Source organism: Phocoena sinus, chromosome 5 (assembly GCF_008692025.1).
Source record: "Phocoena sinus isolate mPhoSin1 chromosome 5, mPhoSin1.pri, whole genome shotgun sequence".
Lineage (NCBI taxonomy): Eukaryota > Metazoa > Chordata > Mammalia > Artiodactyla > Phocoenidae > Phocoena > Phocoena sinus.
In genome coordinates this window covers 103,926,645-103,944,370 of record NC_045767.1, presented here as the reverse complement: position 1 = coordinate 103,944,370, position 17,726 = coordinate 103,926,645, and the positions used below count along the sequence as shown (strand labels likewise).

Below are 17,726 nucleotides of genomic sequence, written 5' to 3'. Positions count from 1 at the left end.
AGGAGTAATAAATAAGATGTAAACCAAAAGACTGAAGTGAATCCAGATTATTTAATTCAGTTCAGAACAGCCAGAATGTAATAGGCTGAAGAGTGAGATGCCTCCAGACTGCTCTCTACTCCCAAACACTAAGCCCATTCTCTCCACATTGCTTTTTGCACTTTTCTTCATCTGTGTAAACCTTTACATTTATTATGTTTCAAGAAATGTCAGATATCCTTCTCTCAATGCTGCCCATCACAGTCCTCACCATCTGTATTACTCCTTTGCACACACAGATCTTCCATAAACTATTATGTATTTAAAGTGTACACATCTCATTTCCCCAGTGATATAATAAACTACTGGGACAGGAAGTATGCTAATTTTTTTTTTTTTTTTTTGGCGGTACATGGGCCTCTCACTGCTGTGGCCTCTCCCGCTGCGGAGCACAGGCTCCGGAGGCGCAGGCCCAGCGGCCATGGCCCACAGGCCCAGCTGCTCCATGGCACATGGGACCCTCCCGGACTGGGGCACGCTAATATTGTTTTGTATTCCTTGAAGTATCTAGCAAAATGTTAGGCCCAGGATATATTTAAGTTTCTAAAGTATGAATAGATTTGTATTTGTGCTTTTTTTTCTATAACTGTATATGTATTTACAAGTATTTATTTGTCCTACCAATAATCTAAGATTATAAGCTCATTGTTGGAACAGATAATAACTTCATATCCTTGTACAGTACTGTATGCTTAAATTTTGTTTTTTTAAGAATGAGGTTAAGGGAGGGTGTGGCCAGGTGGCAGAGTAGGAAGACCTGGAGCTCACCAGCTCCTACAGGCACATCAAATTACAACAACTCACAGAGCAACTATAAATGAGAATGACCTGAAGACTAGCCGAGATTTCCCACAACTGAAGACATAGAAAAGGAACCACAATGAGAAGGATAGAAGGGGCAATGACATGACCTAGTCAAGACCCACCCACCCAGGTCAGCAACCCACAAACAAGATGATAATCACAATTACAGAGATTCTCCCCAAAGAGCAAGGGTTCTGAGCCCCACATTGGGTTCCCCAGTCTAGGAATCCTACACCGAGAAGACAAGCTCCCAGAACATCCGGCTTTGAAGGCCAGAAGGGCTTGGCTACATGAGAGCAAGAGGGCTGCAGGAAACAGAGACTCATCTGTTAAGGGTGTGTGCAAAACCTCATATACTCTGAGACCCAGAACAGAGGCAGTAGTTTGAAAGGAGCCTGGGTCAGACCTATCTTCTGATCTCAGAGAGCCTCCCAGAGAGGCAAGAGCTCACCCTGGGGTCACTGATGCTGGTGGCAGCCATTGTAGGGAGCTCGTTCTACCACAAGGACACTGGTGCTAGCAAGTGCCATTTTGGGGTCCACCCTATAGACTATTAGTGCCAGGGGCTTACCTGCCCACCAGTGGGCTGGCAGCAGCTGTGTGCCCCAACCAGACCATGCAGACAGCCACATGGGAAGCCTACCCCACCCTGTCTGACCACAGCCACTGTGCAAGGCACAGCCTGGCAGCCAACCAGGCCAGGGGCCAGCCCTGCCTACCAGACCGCCCACAGTACTCTTCCCACCACAACAGAAGGGGTCACACAGGGGGTACCCCTAGAGCATACAGCTCTGAACAGGAGGGGAGTGAGCTGCTGGGCCCCACAGGATGTCAACTGCATAAGGCCACCTCTCCAAGATCCAGAAACTTAACCAACCTACCTGATACATAGAAATAAATACAGAAAATTGGGCAAAATGATGAGAGAGCAAAATACGTTCTAAACAAAGGAACAAGAGAAAACCTCAGAAAAAGAACTAAATGAAATGGAGAAAAGCAATCTACTTGATAAAGAATTCTAGGTAATGATCATTAAGATGCTCCACAAACTTGGCAGAAGAATTGGATGAACACCAGTGAGAATTTTAACTGATAAGTGGTTAGAAAATACAAAGACACCCCAAACAGACCCGAAGATAAAATAACCAGAAAAAAAAAAAAAAAAAAAACCCTAGAAGTAATGAACAGTATATTAGATGATACAGAGGAGTGGAAGACAGACTAGTGGAAATCACCCAAGATGAACAGAAAAAAAAAGAATTTGATAAAATGAGGGTAGTTTATGAGACCTCTGGGACAACATCAAGCGTACTAACATTCACATTATAGGGGTACCAGAAGAAGAGAGAAAAGGGCAGAGAACTTAACTTGAAGAAATAGCAGGTGAAAACTTCCTTAACCTAGGGAAGGAAACAGACATCCAGGTAGAGGAAGTACAGAGTCCCAAACAAGAAGAATTTAAAGAGGTCCACACCACAACACATTATAATTAAAATGGCAAAAATTAAGGATAAAGAGAAAATCTTAAAAGCAGCAAGAGAATGCCCACAGACTGTCAACTTACTTTTCAGCAGAAACTTAACAGGCCAGGAGGACGGCCATGATATATTTCAAGTGATGAAAGGATAAAATGTACACCACAAATGCTCTATCTGCAAGACTCTCATTCAGATTTGAAGGACAGAGAAAGAGCTTTGCAGACGAGCAAAAGCTTAAAAAGTTCAGTACCACTAAACCAGCTTTACAAGTAACGTTCAAGGAATCTCTCTAAGTGAAAAAGAAAAGACCACAACTAGAAACATGAAAATTAGGAAAGGAAAATTCTCACTGGTAAAGGCAAACATATAGTAAAAGTCGTAGATCAACAACTTATAAAGATAGAAGGAAGGTTAAAAGTCAAAAGTAGTAAAATCATCTATATCCACAATAAATAATTAAGGAATACACAAAACGAAAAGATGTAAAATATGACATCAAAAACATTAAATATGGGGAGGTGGAAGTAAAAATACAGGGTTGTTACAATGCATTAGAACTGAAGAGATCATCAACTTAAAGTAATCACGTATATAGATACACATAGTTGTTATATATGAACCTTATGGTAATAAACCAAAAACCTTTAATAGATGTATACACACACAAAAAAAAAAGGAGAAAAAGAAAGGAGTCCAAACATAACACTAAAGAGTTATCAAGTCACAAGAGAGTAGAGCAAAAGAAAAAATGAACAAAAGAGAACCAAAAAAATGACCAGAAAACAATTAACAAAATGGCAATAAGTACATACTTGTCAATAACTACTTTAAATGTAAATGAACAAACTGCTCTGATCAAAAGACAGAGTGGCTGAATGGATTAAAAAACAAGACCCATCTATATGCTACGTATAGGAGACTCACTTCCAATCTAAAGACACACACAGACTAAAAATGAAGGGATGGAAAAAATATTCCACATAAATGCAAATGAAAAGAAAGCTGGGGTAGCAAATGTACATCAGACAAGACAGACTTTATTTTTTTTTAATTTTATTTCAGTTTACTTTTTTATACAGCTGGTTCTTATTAGTTATCTATTTTATACATATTAGTGTATATATGTCAATCCCAATCTCCCAATTCATCCCACCACCACCACCACCACCCCTGCTTTCCCCCCTTGGTGTCCATACGTTGTTCTCTACATCTGTGTCTCTATAGACAAGACAGACTTTAAAACAAAGATATTACTGAGAGACAAAGAAGGACATTACCATTTAATGATCAAGGAATCAATCCAAGAAGCAGATACAACAACTGTAAATGTATATGCACCCAACATAGGAGCACCTAAATACATTAAGCAAATACAGGTAAACATAAAGGGAGAAACTGACAGTAACACAATAATAGTAGGGGACTTTAACACCCCATTTACATCTATGGACAAATCATCCAGAAAAAAAAATCAATATGGAAACATGGCATTAAATGACACATTAGACTAGACAGATTTCATAAATATTGATATATATAGAACATTTCAACCTAAAGCAGCAGAATACACATACTTTTCAAGTGCACATGGAACATTCTTCAGGACAGATCACATGCCACAAACTAAATCTGAATATATTTAAGATAACTGAAATCATATCAATGGTATGAGCAGAGAAATCAATTACAAGAAAAAAAATGAAAAAACACAAACACATGAAGTCTAAACAATATGCTACTGAACAACCAATGGGTCACTGAAGAAATTAAAAGGAAATAAAAAAAATATCTGGAGACAAATGAAAAAGAAACACAATCCAAACACAACACAACAATCCAAAATCTATGGAACACAGCAAAAGCTGTTCTAAGAGGAAAGTTTACAGCCATACAAGCATACCTCAGGAAATAAGAAAAATCTCAAAACAATCTAAACTTATACCTGAAGGAACCAGAAAAAGAAGAATAAACAAAACCTAAAGTTAGTAGAAGGAAAGAAATAATAAATATCAGCACAGAAATAAATGAAATAAAGACTAAAAAAACAGAAAAGATCGATGAAAGAGCTGGTTCTTTGAAAAGATACACAAAATTAATAAACCTTTAGCCAGACTCATAAGAAAAAGAGAAGGCCCAATAAATAATCCAGAAATGAAAGAGAAATTACAAATTAAACCACAGAAATACACAGGATCATTAGAGATTACTTCGAACAATTATATGTCAACAAAATGAACAATTTACAATAGATACATTCCTAGGAACATACGATCTCCCAAGGCTGAATCAGGAAGAAACAGAAAATATGAACAGACCAGTTACCAGTAATGAAATTGAATCAGTAATTTAGAAAACTACCAACAAACAAAAGTCCAGGACCAGTATGTGAATTCTACCAAACATTTAAAGAGTTAACACCTATTCTTCTCAAACTATTCCAAAAATTGAAGATGAAGGAACACTCTGGAACACATTCTATAAGGCCAGCATCACCCTAACAAAAAACAGGCAAAAACACCACAAAAAAGTAGAATTACAGGCCAATATCATTGATGAGCACAGATGCAAACATTCTCAAAATATTAGCAAACTGAATTCAACAATACATCAAAAGAATCATATACCATATCAAGTGGAATTTATCCTAGGGATGCAAGGATGGTTCAATATCCACAAATCAATCAATGCGATACACCACATTAACAAACTGAAGAATAAAAATGATATGATCATATCAATAGATGCAGAAAAAGCCATTGATAAAATTCAACATCCATTTATAATAAAAACTCTCTAGAAAGCAGGCATAGAGGGGACCTACCTCAATATAATAAAGGCCATATATGACAAGCCCACAGTTAACATCATATTCAATGATGAAAAGCTGAGAGCATTTCCTCTAAGATCAGGAACAAAACAAGGATGTCCACTCTCACCACTTTTATTCAACATAGTTTTGGAAGTCCTGGCCACAGCAATCAGAGAAGAAACATAAATAAAAGGAATCCAAATTGGAAAGGAAGAAGTAAAACTGTCACTGTCTACAGAGGACATGACACCATATATAGAAAATCCTAATGATGCTACCAAAAAAATCAGAATTAATAAATGAATTCAGTAAAGATCCAGGATAAAAATGTAATACAGAAATCTGTTGTGTTCCTATACACTAATAACAAACTATCAGAAAGAGAAATTAAACAATCTCATTAACAATTTCATCAGAGAATAAAATACCTAAGAATAAATATAACCAAAGAGGCAAAAAACTTGTACTTTGAAAGCTATAAGACACTGATGAAAGAAATTGAAGACAACACAAACAAATGGAAAGATATACTGTGCTCATGGGTTGGAAGAATTAATATTGTTAAAATGACCATAAACCCTAAGGTAATCTACAGATTCAGTGCAATCCCTATCAAAATACCCATGACATTTTTCACAGAACTAGAACAAATAATTCTAAAATTTGTATGGAAACACAAAAGACCCCAAATAGCCAAAGCAATCTTGGGATAGGAGAACAAAGCTAGAGGTATCATGTTCCCTGATTTCAAATTATACTACAAAGCTACAGTAATCAAAACAGTCTGGTACTGGAACACACAAAAAAGATACATAGATCAATGTAACAGAATAGAGAGTAGAGAAATAAATCCAAACTTATATGGTCAATTAATCTCCAACAAAGGAGGCAATGGGGAACAGGTAGTCTCTTAAATAAACAATGCTGGGAAAAGTGGACAGCTACATGCAAAAGAATCAAACTGGACTACTTTCTAGCACCATGCACAAAAATAAACTCAAAATGGATTAAAAACTTAAATGTAAGACCTGAAACCATAAAAGTCCTAGAAGAAAACATAGGCAGCATTGTCTTAGCAATATTTTTTGGATCTTTCTCCTCAGGCAAGGGCAAAAAAGCAAAAATGAACAAATGGTACTACATGAAACTAAAAAGGTTTGGGGGCTTCCCTGGTAGCGCAGCGGTTGACAGTCTGCCTGCCGATGCAGGGGACACGGGTTCGTGCCCCGGTCCGGGAAGATCCCACATGCCGGGGAGCAGCTGGGCCCGTGAGCCGTGGTCGCTGTGCCTGTGCATCCGGAGCCTGTGCTCCGCAACGGGAGAGGCCACCACAGTGAGAGGCCCGTGTACCACAAAAAAAAAAAAAAAAAAAAAGTTTTTGCACAGCAAAGGAAACTATCAACAAAGGCAGCCTACCAAATGGAAGGAGGTATTTGCAAATGAACTACCCAGTAAGGAGTTTCTATCCAAAATATACAAAGAACTCATACAACTCAACAACAACAAAAAAATTGAAAAATGGGAGGAGTACTTGTATACACATTTTTCCAAAGAAGATATACAGATGGCCAACAGACATGTGAAAAGATAGTCAGCATCACTAATCACCAGGGAAATGCAAATCAAAACCAGAATGAGATACTACCTCATACCTGTCAGAATGGCTATTTTCAAGAAGATAATAAATAACAAATATTGGTGAGGATGTAAAGAAAAGGAAGCCCTTGTGTACTGTTTGTGGGATTTTAAACTGGTACAACCACTATGGAAAACAGTATGGAGGTTCCTCAAAAAATTAAAAATAGAACTACCATATGATTCAGAAATTCCACTTCTGAAGAAAACAAAAACAGTAATTGGAAAGATATGTGCACCCCTATGTTCACCAAAGCATTATTTACAATAGCCAACAAATGCAAGCAACCTGTGTCCGTTGATAGATAAATGGATAAAGAAGATGTGGTATATATATATACAATGGATTAACAGGCTTAAAAAAGAATGAAATCTTGCCATTTGCAACAACATGGATGGACCTAGAGGGTATCATGCTAAGTGAAATAAGTGAGACAGAGAATACAAATATCAAATGATTTCATATGTGAAATAAAAACATAAATAAATAAAATGAAAACACTCAACAGATACAGAGAACAAACAGTTCACAGAAGGGAGTATGGTGGGGGTGGGGTCGGGTGGGAGAATTAGGTGAATAGTTAAGTGATACAAACCTCCAGTTATAACGTATATAAGCCATGGGGATGTAATATACAACAGCATAAGGACAATAATATTATAGTAACTTTGTATGGTGACAGATGGTTAAAGGACTTATCGTGGTGATCATTTCATAAAGCACGCAAATGTCAAACCATTATATAGTGCTCCTGAAACATAATATTGTACATCAACTATATTTTTAAAGGCTTCCAGTGTGGCAGGCACAAATTGCTTTTTTGCCAGAAATATTAAAATCATTTTATGTATTTTTACAGTTGCCTAAGTATCCACTCTATTTTCTTATATTTCTGAATCAAAAGGCATTAAATAAACATCTCTTTGTTCACTATAAACACTGGATGAGGCAAATGTGAAAATCATTTGAAGAAATGTGAAACAGTAAAAGCAATTTACTTTTGTCAAAATAAGAAAGTGCCAAAGGCTGTTATAAATGGCAAGAAGGCAAACTTAGCCAATATATGCAAATATAAATGTAAAGGGGGGAAACTGAGCATAAAATTGTATTTGTATGTAACATATACATGTATGTAATGGACACATGTATGTACACAACACCATTACAAGAATGAAAAACAAAGATGAGGAGTAATTTAAAACAAAGCAAGAGCATTTTCTTCTATTACAATGCTTAACTTCATAACAATAAAATGTTAATAAGGAAAGAAAATATGGAAAGAAAAGCCCAGATCTGTATACACTTTATAAACATCCATAACTAAAACATTTCATACCTGTAAACATGGCATGAAAGTAAGGACTACAGGCGGCCAGCACCACTCTGTGAGCAGAGATTTCCATGTCTTCAGCCACAATCGTGACATCACACAGCAAATTCTGACTGTTAACAAAACAGGGAGAGAATAATTTTAATAACAAGAGTAAGTGTATTGAACACCCTATGCAAAAATTTTATAGTAAAAGCCCAATTTTGTGAAGTTAAAACTAACTAAAAATTTCCATCCTTAAAAACAGGATACCCAAACATGAAGAACATAGAAAACAGTCATGACATAGGCCAACATGCCTTGGCCCTCACTCAGAATCTTGCCTTTGTTTAATAGAGAAATCTTTCCAAACTTGATTACTGATTTCTCAACCTAATATAAATTACTGGCAGCAAACCATTAATGGGGTGTAAAAGGGGAGGCTGTTTGCATTAAGAACTGCATCAGCAGAAGTGGCAGATGGTGGTATGACACGAAGATAAAGACAAAATAAAACACATGGAGAAAACTAAATTGGGTCAAAGTATCAAAACTATACAGACATAGAAAATGTCCTAGGTCATCAAGCAAAGGTAAAATTACATTCAACTACACCTGCTGCTTGAAAGGCGTTTGAGCATTTGAAGTCTAACTTAATCAGAACATTTTCCCAATGCAAAATATCTCATTCTTCAAGGTCAGAAAATATTATCACACATAAAATTAAATGTAATTTTAATGCTGTGCGCTGTAAGTTGAAGCACAGGTCACGATGCCATATGTGACATCAGGCAGGTCACGTGTTAGACTCAAGAGGTGGCCATCACTCAGCTGTAGCTTCTCCAGATCAGTGTGGAAAACTGACAAAGTCTACAGTCTGCTCTGCGCAGATAAAATCATTCTGCAATTCTATGAATTCCATGGGTTCACAAGTTAAGCAGGGGGAAGTCAGTGGTGTTTTCAGGAAGGTGTTATACAGGAGCTCCACCTGCATGTATTATTTCACTTAGACCCTACCAAAACCTTATGGGATCCATGTTATTGTGATTTTTACCCTTAAAATGTATAGCTGGGGAAACCAAGGAAAAGATGAATAAGAAGCCTGAAGTCACCACTAGTGGCAATGCCCGGATTCAAATCTATGGAGTCTGGCTCACAAAACCATCTAAAGCTATGTGGTTTTAAGACTTGTTAAAGCTTGAATAAAACAGGGAATATAAAGAAAGAAACAACACCCAATTATTATTTGACATACTGTATACTAGAAGCTATTTTTTAAAGTTCTATATATAGTTTATAAAAGAGCCGGTTTTAGTGGGTTTTTAGCACTACCACTACAAGAATAGTTAGAAAAAATCAAATTCAACAAAGTCCTGCAAGATTATCTCTGCCATTAAGGAGACTAGCAGAAAGGACTGACAATGCAAGGATTACAGGACAAAGTGGAAAGCGCCAGAGTGAAGATGCTAGGGGAACAGGGGAGCATCTAAATCAGACTAGGGGTCAGAAAAGGTGTCCTGCAGCTACTGCCCTTAGCCGAGTTCTAAACACAAGTAAGTGTTAGCTGGATGGAGAAGGACAAGAGAACCCCACACAGAGAGAACAGCAGATGCTGCTGGACAGAGACATGAAGCAGCAAAGCACAAACGGGGTGTGTGGCACAAGAAGCATGGGCGAGAAGGAGAAGAGGGATGCTGGGGTCAGCAGGGCCATCCAGGTTTCCTACGGTGACCAGGTCATCTGGACACAGTTCAAACGTGAGTCAAGTGCATCTTTATGTCTATTTTCCTTTTGTCAATAATCCTTCTTAGTGTTCTGGTTTCAAGATGGAACATAATTGGAATTACACTTGAATGCCTCCAAATCACATAATTGATTACATTCAACTTCAATTATAATTACTCATTGATCCAAACCTTCTAGCATAACACCCACTGGCTATCACATAATTATCTTGGCCTTCCCGGCTTATTACCTGATGTTAGTTAACTAATAGAGTAAAAACACTGCCAAACCAGTATGCAGCCACACCCTGGGTTAGGTCACGTGGAGTCTAATGCCACATTATAGATCAAGGACATGCTTAGTTTTAGTGTTCAATTTTTTATCTTTCTGTCTCTAGCAATAACATGTTTTTAAAACAGCACTCACAGACTAGAGAGATTTGACCAACCTTCTTATCATTCAGCCAATGTGTGTGTCTGTTGACTCTGGCCCTTACCTCTTCATTCCAAGTGTGCATGTTCACAAGAAGCTGAATGACTTTAGGTGAGGAGGGCTACAAATAAAATCCGGCAATAAAAATAACAAACTTGTTTTAGCAACCCATACCCAAAGTCTACATGGTGAGTTTATATTCCTATTATGTGAAATCTAACGAGGGAATGGACTATAGAAGAAAAAGTCTTTCAGAATAATGGTATAAATAAAGTTGCTACTTAGCAAAATCTGAATTTATTCACTCATTCATCAAATATCTAAAGTGCGTACTGGGCACCAAGGACTATGTCAGTTTACCACAGTAAACAAGACAATGTCCGTGATAACAAGGAGTTTACAGTGGAGCTGGGGAAAAAGACAAGGTGACAGGTACTTGCAAAATGAATTGATAGCTATTAGGGCAAGTGTGGGGTGTTTGAGTACACAGGAGACAGGTCAAGCCCAAACATACAGGAAAGCTTTGGAAAGAAAACTGCTTCTAAGCTCAAGTGTGGAGAATAACAGGAGTTACACAGGCCTTATGTAAAACTCAAATGACACAGAAAAAAAGATAGGCACTCATCTCCCAAGTGAAACATCATGAAAATCGGTCCTTCTCAAGAAAAGAATTGCTTTGAAAATGAATCATACCCAAATATATCTAGACACCCTTTGGTTTTCTGATATCAAACAAATGAATTCCTAAGACTAGAAAATCCTATCACTGCTGTATATACAGAAGCCTCCCTTAATCATGGTGGATACATTCCAAGACCTCCAGTGGATCCCTAAAACCACAGATAGTACCGAAACCTATATGTACCATGTTATTTCCTACACATACATACCCATGATAAAGTTCAATTTATAAATTAGGCACAGTAAGAGATTAACAGTAACTAGTAATAAAATATAACAATGATAACTATACTGTAATAAAAGTTATGTGAATGTAACCTCTCTCTCGAAATATCTTACTAAACAAATTTAATGCCTTCTCTATCTTAACTAAGCAATTATCATGCCCTGTGGCTGTAACTTTCATAGTTTGAGGTGCAAAAGCAAAACTAGCATAAATTTCTTTTTCCTTTTTCACTATTTCACAGATAGAAGATTCCTTCTTACCATAGATCTTTAGCAACCTCAGCATATGATTTTTTTTCTTTTCTTACTAAGTCAAGAACATTCACCCCTTTCACTTAAAGGAAGTACTTTACAGCATATCTTCGGCACATCTGAATTGCCAGCATCACTTCTCCTGTGCTTTGGGGCCATTATGAGTTAAAATAATGGTCACTTGAACACAAGCACTGTGATACTGCAAGTCAACCTGATAACCAAGAGGGCTAACGGCCGGGACACACTGGACAGAGGGATGATTCATGCCCCAAGCAGAATGGAGCAGGACAGTGAGATTTCATCACACTACTCAGAACAGTACTCAATTTAAAACTTATGAATTGTGTATTTCTGGAATTTTCCATTTAATATTTTCAGAGTGTGGTTGACTACAGTAACTAAAACCTTGGATAAGGGGGGACTAATGTGTATCTTCTTAAAGTAAAATGTGCCATTAGGCTCTGACATATCTAAAATAATTGGTAGTTTCACGAAACAAGAATTTACTTTCTACTGGAAGTGGGGGTGGTGGAGAGATTACATCGATAGCATCTGTCCACCTTTCTTCCTCAGGTGCCAGGCTGTGTGAGATCTGGAGGCACCTCCTGCCACATGGAGCAGAATCAGAATAACCGCCGAGGTGCTAGGCTGCTGAGATGAGCTTTAGCCAGACTCCACAGAGCAAACACAAGCCACAGCCTCGGAATGTGCCCAAAGGCATCTTTGGAGCAGCATCAGTGTTAGGATAAAGAAACAAGAGCAAGACAGAAAAAGAAGTTAGGCAAGAGGTCAGAAGCCAAGAAAGTTAAAAGCTAGTGAGGAAGCACAGGATGAGCCAGATGCGGAGCTGCTGATCAGCTACTTTATCAGGTTCTGGCTGCTCAGAAAGTAGGGAGGTGGGGAATGAAAACAAGCTGTTTTAAAGGTGAAAGGCTTCCTGATCACTGACTTAAATCAGTTATATTTAACCAAACCTCCAAAAACTGATAGTGTCATTTACAGACAAGGGAGACGCAACCTAGCTAAAATGTCAATAATCTTGAAGAGCAACACAACTCCATAACAAGTGTCACCACCATCACCTTCTTCATCTTAAAACAATGATGGTTTGAATTTGAATTTCTGTGGCAGTGAAGCACAGGGAAAACCTAGCTGTTGGGCTTACTAAGGCTCACCACCACAATTAGAGCCCTGAAAAACAGCACAGCCCCTTCAACAGATTTGCACCTGCTGAGATTTTCTAACAGGAAGCAGGAAAGGATGACAGTCAACTTGGAAACTCGTATGAAAACCTACTACAGTCAGTGATTTAGAAACTGCCTTAAACTAGAAAAGGATCCCAGAATAGAGAATCTCACATAGAATCAAGAGAACAGAATGACAGGGAAAAGTGACAAAACCAAGCCACAGGAAGATGTCGGGGGGAAGCACATTACTGAGTATTTGTCGAGAAGGGAAGGTAACAACTCCAGATTTGAGGACTTTTAAGAATACTTGGTCACAGTTGAGAGGAGGCGAAAAGAATAATTAGAAATAAAGTGAAAGAAGATATGAGTGACAGGGAAAAGATGATGGGGAGGAGGCAAAATGGAGAGATGAGGATTTCAGAGAGGGGAAACAGAAATGGCAGGAGTGGGTTTCTGAACATGTGTGATAAAAGCTCGACTACATGTAGAAAATGGAGAATATGTACAAAGAAAACTTCCTTATTAAAAGTTACCTTTTCAAAAAACTTGGTGAAACAAAACATGAGCTAGATACTCTTAGCTATAATAATTTAAAAGAAAAACAGCGAAGGTAGCATCTTCCGATTTTCTGACTTAGGAGGGGATGCTGAAGGCAAACCCTGAGGCAGCACAGCACCCCACACCAGGAAAGAGAAGACAAAACAGAAGCAAATTCATTCACTACCATCCATTCTTCACATCTTTGAAATGTTTAATGGTTTTATCCATGCTCAACAAACACCACCTAATAAGAAATCTATCACAAGTACTTAAGATACACTGTAGAAGATTACCAGTTAAATTGAGACCATTAGCTTCAAAATGTCTCTTAAACTTTCTTAAATAAACAAGTTTGCTTGATTTAGGGACCCTTCCCAACTGCTCTGTCCTTCAAGGAATGTTTTATATTCTACTTTAGTACAATATAAAAACAAAAGAAACTGACAACGTTTTACTACAGAAATACATATACATAGTGATAAAAAAAATTCACACCCTGTGTAATTTCCTAAATCTCTTTCAAAAACAGTAATATAAAGCTATGAAAATGTAGTCTCACTTCAGTTTGTTGTTTAATTCACTTGCTACCTAAGCAACGAAGTACAAACAATCAAAGAAGAGCCACAAACTCAAAGTTTTCATAGGTGCACAACAGATATAATCCTAGTAATGATCTGGGTCCACAATGGCTAAAAGTCCTGGGGGAAAAATACAATAAGCATTCCCTTAAGAGAGGGATCCAGGATCTTCTGTTTAAATTATCTTCTGGAATGTAAGAAATGCTATTGTAACTGAACAACTAAATGTTTATGGCTTCTGTGTGATATATAGGCAAACATTCAGACTGCTTCATAAGACTTATCCTTGCTAAAAAGTTTCAACTCCTAAATGCAACTTAAGGATCAATATTAGCTTTCTTCTAAACAAATAATAGGTTGCCCCGCCCCAGTAATGCTCATTGGAACTTTTAAAACTCAAGTCCAGTCTTATCCCATATCCTAGAAAACAGACTTTTTTTTTTAAATTTACTTTAAACACAAAACATTAAATCTGACAGCTCCTTTTTGGGTCATCTCAAAAAGCTCACGGTGTAATGTCCTCAAGCAAATGTGTGTCCGGGGTACAGCCTGCTCCTCTGTCTGCTCCACAGGCCCAATACAGTGTGTTGCATAGAGTAAGCACTCTGTAAAGGTCTATTGCTTTGATTTGGAAAATGTCAGTGTGTTAGTGCTTTGAAAAACTCCTCCTCCTGCCAAGCCATACCTAGGAAATGTACAGAGCTGAATTCCCCACCAGAGATGTGTTGCTGTACAAGACTCACCTTTCACTATGCTGCCAGGCTGTTTCTCAACATCATTAGTCTTATGATGCTACACCCTTTCTCAAAAACCTTCACTGATTCCCACTGTCCTTGGAATTAAATCCCAATGAATCACACTGTTTAAGCCTGCCATAATTCTGACCTTTTCCACAGACTCCCTAGCATGAACTCTTCTTGATTCACTTTACCAAACAGGTTACATTTAGCCCATCCCTAACTTGTACAATTATCCAGATCAGGAACTGCCTTTCCTCTCCAGTCCTTTTTATGAATCCTACTGCATCCCTATCAGGCCCAATCAAAACCACCTCTGTGACTTTCTCTTGTGAGAATCCTTTTCAGGACCCACATTTTGCACATGATATTCCACCACCTCATCCTCTTCTCTATATCTCCTGCACAATCAGGTCACTCGAAAGGCAGGGGCCACATCAGACACTGGCTCTGGCTCCCACACAGCCTCTGGGCGTGCTAGCTGACTTCAAAGGAGAACCAGGTACTTACAAATACTTGCTGACTACACTGTTTAGAAGTGACCACAGGGTTTTTAAAACCAATAATTGCAAGTTATTCAAACTCGTATTGGACTGGGTCATAGAGCTATATCTGGGCCTCCTGTCTAAAAGAAATGAAAAACTAGTTTAAAGAAAATGTAACATTCCATTTCTATAAATTTAAATTATAATTCTTAAGTTAAACTTAAGTTATAATTCTATAACTTGGGGCTTCCCTGGCAGCACAGTGGTTAAGAATCTGCCTGCCAATGCAGGGGAAATGGGTTTGAGCCCTGGTCTGGGAAGATCCCACATGCTGAGGAACAACTAAGCCCGTGCGCCACAACTACTGAGCCTGCACTCTAAAGCCCGCAAGCCACAACTACTGAAGCCCACGGGCCACAACACTGAAGCCTGCATGCCTAGAGCCAGTGCTCTGTAACAAGAGAAGCCACCGCAATGAGAAGCCCTCTCACTGCAACGAAGAGTAGCCCCCACTTGCCACAACTAGAGAAAGCCCGTGGGCAGCAACGAAGACCCAACGCAGCCAAAAATAAATAAATAAAATTTATATTAAAAAAAAATTCTATAACTTAAACTTTACAAAACTCCTGCCCTCCTATTCCCATAACCATACCTTACACCAAGTATAATTGAAAGAAAAGTGACTTTTACTTCTAAAATTTCTCTTTCATTAGCCAAAGGTTAATAACAACACTCTCTAGGGTACAGCTGATATTCTACCTATTAGAGGTGACAGCCCAAGAGCAGAATGGAGAGAACAAGGAAGTTCTCCCTTCCCAGAAGTCAGGAAGCCACTCTCAGCTACCTATTTCTGGCAGCAGGAAGTTGACACAAGGACAGGAAATAACAAAAGATTTTCAGCTGTACAAGGAGTAGGTTTCTTCAGAGATTTTGTTTGTTTGTTTGTTTGTTTTAAGAATTACTGGGACTTGTCTGGTGGTGCAGTGGTTAGGAATCTGCCTGCCAATGCAGGAGACATGGGTTCAATCCCTGGTCCGGGAAGATCCCACATGCCACGGAGCAACTGAGCCCATGTGCCAAAACTACCGAGCTTGCGCTCTAGAACCCGCAAGCCACAACTACGGAGCCCACACTCCTAGAGCCCGTGCTCCGCAACAAGAGAAGCCACTGCAATGAGAAGCCCACGCACTGCAACAAAGAGTAGCCCCCACTAACCGCAATGAGAGAAAAGCCTGCGCACAACAACGAAGACCCAACACAGCCAAAAATAAATAAATAAATTTATTTTTAAAAAAACAGAATTACAGGGCTTCCCTGGTGGCGCAGTGGTTGAGAGTCCGCCTGCCGATGCAGCGGACATGGGTTCGTGCCCCGGTCCAGGAAGATCCCACATGCCACAGAGCGGCTGGGCCCGTGAGCCATGGCCGCTGAGCCTGAGTGTCCGGAGCCTACGCTCCGCAACGGGAGAGGCCACAACAGTGAGAGGCCCACGTACCGCAAAAAAAAAAAACAACAGAATTACATAAAATTGGCAATAAGGGGTAAGAGAAAAGGGAGTGACATTAAAAAAAAAAAAAGTGCTGATGAGCCTCAAAGAGAGTTCATTTTTTAAAACACTAGCAAGTCGTTGACTTCATTAAAACAATCCTTGTTGTGGATGTGGCAGCCAAGACTTAGCTATTCAAAGGTCATTCTTCATTCTGAAAATCAACATCAACTATTAGCCTGGTTACATGCTAGCTACTGAAATGGTGCAACACAAAGATCAAAAACATACTGTTCCACAGCCATATAGTTCACCCCCAAAATGGTACAAACAGCTGAATGACGGCTACAGCTAAGTAATCCCAGGATGAGACAAGGTGCACCACATGCAGGGAAGCAGGAAAAAACCTCACAGGCCAAAAGAACGTCAGAGCAGCAATGAACCTTAGACTGCATTCCATCCACTCCCCTCATTTTATAGTTAAGGCTCAAAAAAGTAAAACAACTGGCCCAAGGCCAAAGAGTTTGTCCAAAAACTAGGGTCATTCACCTCAGGAAGGAGAGCTAGGTGTGGCCCTCCCTGTAGTTTACTGACTGAGACCTTCATCAACAGGGGCCCACTCACACATCAGTGGAAGGTCTGGCTACCAGCCCCATGGGAGTGGGGGGAAAAGTAACATGAATAGACCTATTAAAAGTCAGTCTTTCTAGATTTTTCAAAGAAAAAGAAAATGTCTCAAAATAACCAGACTATTTTTCTTACTTTTCCTTCAGTATCACTTAATAACGACTGCATTTTACATTCTAATAACTACTTTTGCAACGAGATTAACTGAAACAGCATGGGCAGACCTGCTGGATTATCCCAGCTATATTTTCTCCCCAAAACTAAATGAAAACCTACTTACTGAAACTGATGTCAGAGCAGCACTAGGAAACAAATCTAATATCCATTATTTAGTTTAATTTTCTCTTATCTCTCTCTCTCCAATCCACTCTCCACCCAGCAGCCAGTGTGTTCTTTTCAAAATACAAATCTGATCTGATCATGTCACATCCCTGCTTAAAACTCTCCAATGGCTTCTCCCACGGCAACTCCTGATAAAGACCAAAATGCAGAAGGCTCTAAGAATGCTGGCCCTCACCTACTCACTCAGCCTCCTCTCTTGCCATGACCCCCCAGCCATCTGCACTCCAGCTACCCCTCAGCTCCTCCAGGAGGCTAGCTCACTCCCACCACAAGACTTGGACACTGCCATTCCCTATGCCTGACTTCATTTCCTTACTTCTCTTTTCCTTTCGATCTCAGCACAATTATTCT

At 39.0% G+C, this 17,726-nt stretch overlaps 1 protein-coding gene across 2 annotated transcripts in view; it reads right to left on the bottom strand.

Moving 5' to 3' along the window:
• The window catches only part of KLHL2 (kelch like family member 2), a 126,677-nt gene that overhangs the window by 92,186 nt on the left and 16,765 nt on the right, over positions 1-17,726 (bottom strand). The window contains exon 3 of one of the 2 annotated variants that reach the window (XM_032632629.1): positions 8,103-8,209. In XM_032632629.1, the coding sequence (XP_032488520.1) occupies positions 8,103-8,209 (107 nt within the window). Of the gene's footprint in view, positions 1-8,102; positions 8,210-17,726 lie in introns of those variants that run through there. The other variant, XM_032632632.1, reaches the window with a different exon arrangement.